The sequence below is a fragment of the Amblyomma mixtum genome, chromosome 6, assembly GCF_055824585.1.
Source record: "Amblyomma mixtum isolate Tamu chromosome 6, ASM5582458v1, whole genome shotgun sequence".
NCBI lineage: Eukaryota > Metazoa > Arthropoda > Arachnida > Ixodida > Ixodidae > Amblyomma > Amblyomma mixtum.
The window spans coordinates 92880328-92892563 of record NC_143017.1 but is presented as its reverse complement, the minus strand read 5'-3'; the positions used below and the strand labels follow the sequence as shown (position 1 = coordinate 92892563).

Below are 12236 nucleotides of genomic sequence, written 5' to 3'. Positions count from 1 at the left end.
AACCAAACCATCTAGACGAACATCCAAATTCTAGATGAACATCCACATTCCACATCCACACCCATCTCGAATGCGCATGTTCAACTGGATCTCTCTTGGAATTGGCTCTGTTCAGTGCGCGGTACGACTCCCAACGGGTCATCGCATCAGCGCTTTCCTCCCGATCATCGGCAGCGCGGTCATGCCTGTCAGTGTACGCGTATGTTTATAGCCGGGCTATTGCGCGTCGGGCTGCTTCTGCGGCTAGGGGCTGACGCGCCGTGCCGTCATCGCTCGGGCGGAGCGCCCCGGATCGATAGCGGTGGCCGGCGTGACCTTGGGCGCAGACGAGTCTGGAAACGCTGGCGCGCAGCTCCAAAGGTCGGCCGAGGGCGCGGCTCGCCTCAGCATCAACAGTATAGCGTAGCCCCCAAGAGACGGCGTTCTCTTCCCTCCAATATTAGTTGTGCTTTTCTTCGTTTCGTGGCGCTGCGCGCTTGGGCTATTTCTGCTCCAGCCTGTTCGCGCATCGCCGGGTCCTCTCGTGCGAAGGCAGGAAACGCAAAAACCAGCTGCACTGGAATATGAGCATTTCCAACTCGCCCATTGCTTATACGAACGCATACTCTTCTTACTCCAAACGGACGCAGTTCGAACAAGATGTCGATTTCCTTCAAGTTGCTAGTACGGTTCACGGGGCATAAGAAGCTTGGGGAAAAGGATTCGGGGATGTAAGCAGCACGGCGAATATGTTTCTTTCAAGTGACCAGGAAGCCTAAGGGGAACGTTTTCGTAGATTAGTGGCGGGCCTCTGGCTTTGTCGGCGTTACGGGACAGTCCAGCGTCCCTCTAGAGAAGCCAAGTCCTCTAGGGATTATGGGGAAGTGGGCAGCGTGTTTTGTGTTTGTCTTGCCTTCTCTCTTCGCTTGGTGTTCCTCTCACCTTCTCTCTTCGCTTCTTTCACTGGCAGCTTTGGTAGCTGGCGTGCTACATAGGCTTCTCCGCCAGTCAGTGGGGATAAAATGCGACAGTTGAACTTTATTTATTCTTTACACGAACATTTGCCTCTTTAGTTTCGAAGTTGGACTGTAAAGTCGCTGGACCCAAGCTATGGTGTAAAATTTGGGGCGCAAATTAAACGAATGCGAATGACTCGAACGCAGTTGTCATAAGCCGATCAGCATCAATGATAGAAGTTCACACAGTGCAAGTTACTCAATACTTCCCTCTCTTCAAGTAACCCGAAAGACGTGGGTTCGATCCCGACTGCGGCGTTGTAATTTCGATGTAGCCGAAATTCTAGAGGCCCGTGTACTGTGCGCTGTCAGTTCACGTTAAAGAACCCCAGGTGGAATAAATTTTCCTTAGCCCTTCACTACGGCGTCCCTCATAGCCAGAGTCGCTTTGGGACGTTGAACCCCCATAAACCAAAGCAAACATTTCTTCTTCAATATTAAGCTGTGCTGCTCATCTGGTCGTAATACCAGGTTAGAACCGAGTCTGGTGTCGCTCTGTGCCGCGCGCGCTTTGGTCCAAAACGCGATGACCATTCGTGCGTTCCCAATTAGCTAGCCAGCTTTCATACTCATCCTCTTTTCTGCTGGCTTGCAACGATAACACCCCTCTTATTTTTTTATTTTTTTGGACTCGACGTCTCCGCCTGCCCTCCTAATTCTGTCTATAAGTGTCCACCCTCCCATCAAAACACGAACATCCGTGTGTCTTGACAGCTACAGGGCGGAGGAGTTCGTTCAACGCTTCACACTGCGCTGCACATTACGCAAAGTGACTTGTAGATGGGTTATAGTGACGTCGCCCGTTTCGTGGCCACGCCCTCTGGACCATGAGTGGCAAGGTAGGTATGAGCGCACCACGGCGGCTGCCGCAGGTGTAAACCTGTCGTGGACGACAGCCGTGACGTTTTACGCTGACAGTGCTATCTGATTGTCTGTCATGCTTTGGCGTTCGCTGTTGTTGGCCGAGCGCCCATTGCGTAATACGGGCGTCTTCGCGGCCAAGCGCCTCCGCTTGTGCAAGGCCTTCAAAGGTTATTTGTCCCTCCCTTCGCTTGGCTCTAGTTGACTCTGGAGAGATCGTGGAACGTTGGGATTGTTAACCCTTTCACGCAGTTCAATGAGATGCGGGGGGGCTGTGCTCTCAGCGCTGTGGTTATCACGTGAACGGAGTGAGTGTGCTCACGTGCTTGGGGTGGTGTTGCTACTTCGTGGTGCATTTCTCGGCAAACAAAATGGCTTCAGAAGCCGGCTTATTTCGTAACGTCAGGACATTCTGATTGTGATTGTTACTTTCTCCACTTTTTTTTTTTTAAATCTGTGGCTATTTATCGCATTTACACTAAACTGAATCTCTCCTAGGCAGCACTCTTTTGCCTTTGTTTAAAATTAGGGAACTCATAAGGAAACCTGTGCAGCTCATGAGCTTCTAGTCGCATGCTTCTGGACTGGTGTCAGCGGGCCTTCTTTCAGGCTCAATTAACACCATGGTTAATGCTTTCTACTGCTCCACGCATTAATTCAGGTGTTGGCAAGTCCATGATAAAGGAAAAGTCGCAAGTGTTCAGGCTTACTACTGTTCACATTTCTTACAACTTAACGAAAACGCAAGTATTTCTGAAGGGGTCGCTGACCGCTTGCGACCTGACACTGTGTGCCACCTCAGCGTACTTTGACATCTTTACATTAATTTGCATTTCCTCGCTACGAACAGTGTGCTGTTTTCCTTGCTTAACCACTGTCATCTCTCCAGCCTTCAGAGAACTTTGTTCCGTGCCTTTCCTGTGACCGCTTAAACAGCTTTCACCAGACATTTCAGTGACATTTAAATGTAGAAAATGTGTGCATATTTACTGCATTTGTAGCAGCAGCACCTGTTGGCTGTGGACGCCTTGTTGGGTCTGAAAGGTGGATGTTGGTAATGTGGTGCGTATTTATTGAATGAAAAGGGACGGACGGGGAAGGAAAGAGTGCAGCGCTGTATGCAGACATCCCGTGGTAGTTTTCCACTGATTCGGTGAGGGTAAATTGGCGGTTATGCGCAACCTGGAGAAATCCTGCCATTTCAGTCATGATAATCTCCTTTGGAGGATTGAAAAGTTTTCAGCCTTGGTCAAGTGCTATTGTTTGGTGGCAAAATTTCCATTGTTTATACGTGAAAGCAAGTTTTCTTTTTCTTGCTCGAAGGCCTCGTAAACTAAGTACTTCGCCCGAAAAAAAGACTCACATCGTTATAAACGAAGCGGCAGATCTTTGTGATAACTTTTACAGCACCGCATAAGTTTTAATACTAATACATTTTTGCTGGTGGCCCCGCCGCGGTGGCTCAGTGGTTACGGCGCTCGGCTGCTGACCCGAAAGACGCGGGTTCGATCCCGGCCGCGGCGGCCGAATTTCGATGAAGGCAAAATTCTAGAGGTCCGTGTGCTGTGCGATGTCAGCGCACGTTAAAGAACCCCAGGTGGTCGAAATTTTCGGAGCCCTTCACTACGGCGTCCCTCATAGCCTGAGTTGCTTCGGGACGTTAAACCCCCATAAACCAAAACATTGTTGCTGGTATAGCTGGTCTGTTGGCAAGAATACTGTTGCTTTGAAATAGTCTCCTAAGGTGTCTTCGATGCATATTATCAGTGCTGTGACTAGACTTAGCCACGCAAAATGAGGCCATATTTGTCGCGTATTTTCGGCTGTTCTAAAGCTGAAGTTAGAATTAGGCTGTTGTGAAGAAGTCGGCGCAAAAAACGGACGAGGGATAGAAGAGAGGACACATAAGGCGTTCACGTAGCCTTCAAATGGGTGGCGCATTGCTGACGTGCTCTTTCGATGCCTTGATGTCACCACAAACGTAGTATTAAAAGTGCCTTTCAGTCTGGACCTAGCGGAAGAATAGTCGCAATGCCTACTTGAGCGCCACCGTACGGCGAAAAAGAAACGTTTCTGGCCTTTCTTTCTTTTTTTTCAGAAACTATATCGGTCTGCTTACGTGGATGTTGTCGTTGCTCCTTCTGTAAAAGATTTTCCGAACTGTCTAATCTTATTGTGTTGTATTTGACTGTTGTGCGGAAATCATTCATTTTTCCCAGTGTTGATTTGTCGTATTGCTTTGCTACAGTTATTTTCGAGAACATCACAGTGCAAACAAGCGCGAACGAAGGCAGTAGGCATACATTGAGCAGTGACAAAGATAGAACTGGGCCTTTTTTTCGTGTCTGCTTGCTCTGTGATGTGCTCTAAAATGAGACAGCAGCAAACCCAAATGTTAGTGCTGCTAATGCTTCCTGGCCTGTCCAAGTTATCGTTTATGTCAACTGGCCTTGCGCCACCTCTTTTTATCCCTTGCGTGCGCAGAACTCACCGCTGGCGGCAAGGTCCAGAGGGTGGCCCTCGGCTTGGCCAAGGCGGTATGCCTATTGGGACTCCTCTACTTGTTCATCTGCTCGCTGGACTTCCTCAGCTCGGCCTTCCGCCTGGTCGGCGGCAAGACGGCCGGCAAGGTCATGTCCCAGAACGAGGTGCTCAAGAACCCCGTCGTCGGGCTCATGATCGGCGTCCTCTCCACGGTGCTCGTGCAGAGTTCCTCGACGTCGTCCTCAATCATCATCACCATGGTCGGCGCGAACTGTGAGTACGCCGCGGAGTCCTTGTTCCTGAGCCTGTCGAAAAAAGCACTGCGTATCGAACCTGTCAGTATAGGCTTAGATAAATGAAGAAAATTCTTAATGAAAGTATGCGCCCTTAGTAATGTGCTGCATTACTTGGCGAATACGCTGGTGTGCGAGCTTCGTGGCATCGGTCTCTGCTTGATAGCTGACCCCCTGAACTTGCGCTCATCTCTGCGTAAAGTGTCTAAGCGTGCATGTCAGTGCTTTTTTTTTTTTTTTTCGGGCACTTGTTGAAAAGTTCTCAACTGCATGTAGTTTCTGTGAAAGCGAAACTTTTGGGTCAACGGGATCGAATAAATCCTCGATTGAGACTTTAGTCGATTCTCTAGTCTTTTCCTTTCACAATAGTGTGCATTTAAATGTCCTTACGGTATTCAGGAAAATTCAATTGGGCATGTCAGCATAAGGTTAGACCTGTCCGTTAACAGATGAAATCCCGCCAAAGTCTAACTAAAAATGCTTGCGACAAACTGCAGTCGTTTAGAGGGCGACCGCAATGCGTGATGTTTGCGCTTAAATCTGGCATGAAAAACCCAGATGGCTGTTCCGTTTCCAAATCTTATTTTCAAGCTATGTGTCTGGTCCACGCTGACTTGCAATGTATATGGTGGACACCCCCTGTCTAATGTCTCCTCCCTGCTCGTATTGTGCATTCCGATGCATCTATAGGCTTCCTTTGTAAGCCGCTTTTATATACTCTTATGACGCGCATTCACGGGGATGTTTCGTACGAAACCGTGTCTCGTTGCCCTGGTGATCTGTGGCCGTGGTCTCAAGTGGCATCGTCTCGTTCCTTTGCTCTTTTGCATGCGCTGCCGGCGGCGAACAGTGATCCAGGTTCGCGACGCCATCCCCATCATCATGGGGGCCAACATCGGCACCTCGGTGACCAACACCATCGTGTCGCTGATGCAGAGCGGCGAGCGAAACGAGTTCCGCAGGGCCTTCGCCGCCGCCACCGTGCACGACATGTTCAACTGGCTCACGGTCATCGTCCTGCTGCCCTTGGAGGCCGCCTTCGGTGAGCCTTCCTACGGCAACATTCATTGAGTTTCTGCACTGTACATTGGTCGCACACACGTACCACTGCCCACGTATCTTAATCCGCGCTGCCTGTTCTTGGTACCTGCGGAGTATATTCTCCCCACGTGTATCTCTGGAAGACGACCACAGCCTTACTAGGCCTCTCTTGTTTCATTTAAATACCATTGTGATATATAATTAATTATTCAGAAATTTTATACGAGGAAATCTAAACGTCTTGAATTTTAAAGCTAATGTATAATTTCACTCCCGGTTGCGAACGGAGATTCATGGGCAACTTTTGTTAAGCACAGTATGAATTTTAATCCTGTTCTCTTTAAAAGAAAATGGACAAGCATGAAACGTGTAACAAAGCATTTAGCGGCACGCGTCGAGTCTTTCAGCTAAATACGGCAGTCTTGTAACCAGAAGTGAGAGCAACAGTAAGCATTTGCGTTCAGATGTAGAAATTTATCCCCAATAGCGCCCAATATCCATTAAATCGTAGAACGATCTCTCATGAGGTGAAGCAGATTTCTTTTCCAATTAGGCGTCATTTGCAGTTGAACAGTGCATACCTGCTATACAACTTGTGTCAGTAGCTGCGGTATACAAGAATGGCTATTTACTTCAGCACATGCCAACAAACGCTGAAGCTGGTTAGCTGTGATACGTATCATACTCTTCCTAGGTGGGAAAGTCGTCAGTGCCTCTTATAACGCTCAAAATTACATATCATGCTATTGGCCCAATGTTTAGGGGAATCCTCCAAGGTGGACTAGATTTGTAATAAAGGAGTAATCAGTCACTAGCATGCAGCCAAGCATAGCAGTATGGCTACGCATGGGTGGATGCTGATGAATAAGTACCCCCTCATTATTATGTCATGCTATAATTGCTCTCATTTCCGTAAGCAGACTTCAAACGTGGGCTTACTCTCAGGGTGCGCCCACCTTTCTCATGCGCCATTTGTCAGTATAGCTTATTCTTATCTAAAGCACACTGTTGAATAGCCATATCTTCTTCTCATCTTGCAGGTGTGCTGTATCACTTGACAAGTGCCATAATGAACTCAACCAACTGGACTACCAACAAGAATGCTAACAGGGACTTCTTGCAAGTCTTGACAAAGCCATTTACCAGCCTTGTCATCCAGGTACCCAGGACATTTTTTTTTTTCTCCACTACAACACCTAGGTTATCTAAGAAAATGCCCGGGAGTAAATTTGGTTCCTGTTCATCAACTGCCATTTCTCGCCTGCTTTGTCTTTGTTTTGGATCAAGCAGCCTTCAGCTTGATGACTAATAGTATACTTGTTTTCTGTGGTATGATAACTTGTCAGATATGCTCATGGGTTCATGTTTTTCTTCCCTGTTTAGTTGGACAAAAAAGTCATAGAGAAGGTTGCCATCGGAGATGAGACTTATTACAACCATTCTCTCATCAAACGGTGCTGCAATATGACCAGCGATGGATGCGCCAAAAATTGTAAGCAAAATCACCCCTTTTTACAGTAAAGTACGACACATTGAGCATAAGCGATACTAGTTCATACGATTTTGTGTAATCTAGCACTATATGTAAGACCGCCACTGTTCACATGCTGCAGTTGCGTTTACCTTGCCATCCATGCTTAAGTAAGCTTATGTCAATGCTGCTCGTGTCTTGACATCATGGAAGTGAGTGTTCATATCGGAACGGCATGGAAGTCCAGTCACAATAACAGTAGCACTTGTACACCGAACTTACGCGCCCTTGTGCAGACTTCTTGCAATAAATTACGCGTGATTGCTGCGCAACAAGTACGCTGCAGGTTCCAATGCGTTCAATGTCTATTAATCACTTCTCTGGCAGAACGCCGTGTTTGTGAGGCTGTCTTGCATGCATTCAGTGAGATCCATGTATTCTCTGGTTATCTCGGCCGCGTCCTATAGTCATTGAACGCTCCTCTCTTCCAGTTTAATTACTAAAAGGGAAGCAGGACGTGCTTTGGAACTTCGGCTGCTTGAGTAATTAAACTCACACATGTACACCGTTTGCACGCAGGTCAATTCGCCCTGGCCTCCCTGGACTGGCAGGACAGTTTCGTCGGCCTGCTGTTGCTCGGCATTTCTCTGTTGACGCTGTGCGTGTGCCTCATATTGATGGTCAAGCTGCTGCACTCGATGCTTCGCGGTCGCATAGCGGTCGTCATCAAGACCACCGTGAACGCGGAGTACCGGTTTCCGTTCTCCGTGCTGGTTGGCTACATCGCCATCCTGCTTGGCTGCATCATGACCATTCTCGTCCAGAGCTCTTCGATCTTCACCTCAGCACTCACCCCCCTGGCGGGAATCGGCGTCATCAGCCTGGAGCGCATCTACCCTCTCACCCTGGGCTCCAACATCGGCACCACCACCACGGGCATCCTGGCGGCGCTCGCGGCGGACTCCAGCCGCATCAAGTACACGCTGCAGATCTCCTTCTGCCACCTCTTCTTCAACGTCCTCGGCATCCTCATGTTCTACCCTCTGCCGTTCACCCGCATCCCCATCCAGCTGGCCAAGATCCTGGGCAACACGACCGCAAAGTACCGCTGGTTCTCGGTCCTCTACCTTCTCTGCATGTTCCTCCTGTTTCCGGCCGCCGTGTTCGGACTGTCGATGGCGGGCATGGTAGTCTTCATGGTGGTTCTAATCCCCCTCCTGCTCATCGCGCTCGTCGTGATCGTCATCAATGTCCTGCAGCGCAAGGTGCCCCACGCGCTGCCCGAGAGGCTTCGCAACTGGCTGTGGCTGCCCGAGTGGATGCGTTCGCTGGACCCGCTGGACCGCGTCATTGCAGCTTGCGTGACCCGGTGCGGGTGCTGCCAGCGGCTGTGCCCGCCGCAGACGGCGCACGACGCCTCGGCGATGCCCACGATGCGGGAAGTCTCCTCCCAGATGAATTTCATCGAGTCACGCAGATCGTCCTGCCCGTCCGACTCGCAGTCTGACCTGCAAGCCTTCGAAAACTCTGCTTTCAACTGGACTAAGGACAAGCAGAACGGTGGCGCCACCTTTATAACCCAGCTATAGCGCTCCTAGCAGGTCCTAAGCTGTGATGTACATACGCGTATCTTAATATAATGTGTATTATATATATATTTGAACTTCTGCCCTGTAAATAGAACTCCGAAGTGTGTATGTGTGAGTGAACGAGTGATGCGTGCACGCGTTTCTGTGCCTGTAGCAAACGTGTTGCTTTGAACGAGTGCATTCTGACGACGTGGGAGCCTTACCTGTATAACCTAGAACTTGCGTTAGAGCGCGAGCCGCGAAGGTCGCTAACCTGCTACGTATTCATTCGTCCTTAGGTTCGCACGCATACACGATAGTCCATGTGGCACATAATGCTGTAGATGTCTACGTGGTGCTGTGGTTTCGAGATGGCAAAGATCGCCAGACTGATGTGATAAATCTTTTTATTTCATACAAACAAAACATAGCTGGCAACCGTAGTCAGTGGCGTAGAATCGTAGCGTCTTAGACGACGACTGAGCGAGCTGTGAAATATCTTCTGTGCTTCTGATCTCAAGTCAGTAACGCTGAAGTACTATGTATCGATGTCTAGGTCTGTCAGACTCTGTTAGCGATATTGTTCGCCAAATGCTGTAGTACCTCGGTAAACAAATGTGCCATCCGGGAAGTGAACTTTGCCACTCTTGTACAAGTATAGCTTTACCGCACTCCGTAGTGACTTTGTAGTAGGCAGCGTACCGGTTTTTAGTTAGTTTTTACTCCGCTGTTCAAGCGGACGGCGAGGGGTGCCCGCGGTCATGATATGCAGAACGACCTTGGAATGTCTTTTTTTTTTTTTCTTCTTCCAGGCAGCATAGGCAGCAAGGCAGCGCCCAAAGTCCTTAAGAATGCAGTACATGCCGTAAAGTGGCATCCCCTGCCTTTTCGCGTTTTATCTTTAGCTGCTTTTTGTATCACCTCGCCTAATGTTATTTAGGTTGCATCGCCATTACATGTTTTATTCTCCCCTCTTAGCTTTATCGCCGAAGAATTTTCGCTTGCGACCAGGTACTGTTTCCATGCCCGTTTTATTATTTTCTTATATTGAAGAAACGTGACACGACTGCTTTCAGCCGATCGCATTTCTAGCTTGTTTTTCGACGCTCCTCCCTATCGTCCGCACGTACTTTAAAACATTCCAAGCCTTCAGACGATCACTTCTTATCGTCTCAAGGAGGACATCGAAGATCCTTACTCTAAAGCCTCCTCCGTTTTCCAAGGTCTCCTGTATATCTCGTTGCCGATGCATATTCCATCCTTTGATGTCGCTATTATGTATTACATCACTTGTAGCCAGGTGCTTTCTTGTACATCAACGTATGGGCATGTAAAGCACGTTACTCCTAGAGCAGCCTATCCGCGTTCGCTAATAATGCCGTCGGTATACACAACACCACTTATGTATAGTGCCTGCAAAGTGTGATGTCCTTGTCTTCCTTGTACAGTATCAAGCACGATTTTGTTGTGCGCAGTCACGTATTGGTGCGTAGTTACCAAAGCGGCGTATGGTTCTCAGCCTTTCTTGGGAAGTGAACGAAGGCGTTTTGTCGCCTGGAGTGTACCTTTCTCATGGAGCTTCGGAGTAACTTGTTCAAAGTTTGTAAGCTGCCGTGGTTGTGTTGAACGCTGATGTCCACCGACAAGAGGGGATTGTTCTCAGCAGCGCATCGATGAAGCACGTTTGTAATAGTTAGTCCGCGTTTATGTCCTTGAATTTGTGGGCACAGTACGAGCTCGATTTGTGGTTAGTGCCGAAGTTTTGTATGTCTGACGGAGCGGATTATTGGAGCGGCTGTGATTGCGCGTGTTGCGTTATATCTTGCGGCGAAAAATCATCTTTTGCATTCTTTTACTGTTCGAAAAAAAAGGAAGTCAATTTCATCGTTTATTTATTACTTTCAGTGTCAACCTCCTGAACAGCGAAAGAATCGCATTTAATCAGTACAATCAAGGTTGAACATACTGAAGCATGAATAATAAAAACGTTTTTAATTCTTTTTCTAACTAGTGCTTCGAATTCTCATTTTTACTTTCAACACCTGGGAAAGTCGGTGCGGACGCATGGAACGCAAGTGTAAGTAGACAGGTAAAGTACATCTTTTTACAGTGATATATCTACCTTCAACGAGTAGTGGCACATTTTTTGTCCTTTAGAGTGCGTCATAGACAAGCTCTTTCTGGCGGGAGACGGGCTTTAGAGGCGTTGCAGGAGAATAAATTTGCAGGGAGTTTTCTTTACCACTAACTACCTTTTCTTGTTTAAGATTAGCACATACCCTTGAGAAGCATTGACCCTGACAGCGAAGTAAAGCGCGAGGCGTCGAAAAAATACTAGCGTAACTGTACTTTGGTGCTTGGCGGAAAATGGTCTTGCCAATGGGACCAAAACAAGATTGCTGTAATGGATGTCTACACGTGGCGAGAAGTGGGAACAAAAACAAAATGGTCATTGAAGCAAGGAAAAAGCAGTTCTGGAAAGAGATGCTCAACTTAACTGTCTCGTAATTATTAGAGCGCTGCACAAACATTCCTGGCGGTGACGAAAGTACCGTGCAATCGCGACGCCTTCCGACTAAAGTTATGCTGAAGGCCAGCGATTTGACTAGTCCCACCCACTTGCCTATTTTTTCGCCTTTCCAGTACTCGTATAGGCACGAACTTGTCAAAAAAAAAAAGGAGGGGGAAGCACTTACAGTTTACAACAGCTAAGCACTGCAAGCATGCCGTATTTCGCTGGAAGTATAGTTTATTGCATTCGTTCAGCTTTACTCCTCTCGGAAACAGTCCGCTGAGACCGCCAAATTTTGATCACCGGCGTATCAATACCCGTATATGCGCACACGTCACTGTAATGGTGATTTTGCATTTCCTGTCTACGTGAGGCTGCCGCAACCAAGAACTTAACTTACGTTGTTTTCGGTTCGTGGAACAACAAAATAATAGCCAAGGCAACAAAATTTAATGTAGATTAATGACAAGACATTTTAATTTTGGCCAACTAGCTGCACCGAACTTGCTCAACCATTGTTTTCTTACGCGTCCCTGATTTAAACAAATAATTCAAACTCATAATCCTTCCGGCAAAACGAACTCCTCATGCAAGGCCATGTTATTCCAACACTTTCGCGAAACTACAAAGTGCCATCGCCAACACCGTCAGGTCTCGTTTTAGCTGTCTTTACATGTTAAATTTCGTTCCCAGTTTACCGAGAAACCACTTAGTTTTCTTTTTGAGCTTCAAGGGTATATGTTAGACACGCGGCTCGCGAATGAGTTTTGTTGAGACAGGAACGAGTGCGAAAGCGCTTAGGGGAAAAGTGGAATAAGAAAGAATCTATCTACTGTGAATATACCAAACAGAAGCTGCCATTTTTTTTTCTATCAAACTCAGGTCCTTCAGTAGCATGAAAATGGGGCTGGCCAAGCAAGAGGGTAAGCTACGCAGCTGTGGCCACGAAGTTCTTAAAACACGCCATTTATGATACACCTAATCCAAACCGGGCTTGAGATGTTTTTGCAG

At 47.8% G+C, this 12236-nt stretch overlaps 1 protein-coding gene across 5 annotated transcripts in view; it reads left to right on the top strand.

Moving 5' to 3' along the window:
- LOC149339703 (sodium-dependent phosphate transport protein 2B-like) overlaps nucleotides 1-10720 on the top strand; it is an 82964-nt gene extending 72244 nt beyond the window's left edge. For all 5 annotated transcript variants that reach the window (XM_089548381.1, XM_089548382.1, XM_089548380.1 and 2 more), the window contains 5 exons: nucleotides 4341-4613; nucleotides 5484-5675; nucleotides 6715-6833; nucleotides 7058-7166; nucleotides 7725-10720. In XM_089548381.1, the coding sequence (XP_089404507.1) occupies nucleotides 4341-4613; nucleotides 5484-5675; nucleotides 6715-6833; nucleotides 7058-7166; nucleotides 7725-8734 (1703 nt within the window). In that variant the 3' untranslated portion in view covers nucleotides 8735-10720. The remainder of the gene's footprint in view (nucleotides 1-4340; nucleotides 4614-5483; nucleotides 5676-6714; nucleotides 6834-7057; nucleotides 7167-7724) is intronic.
- Nucleotides 10721-12236: the final 1516 nt, after the last annotated feature.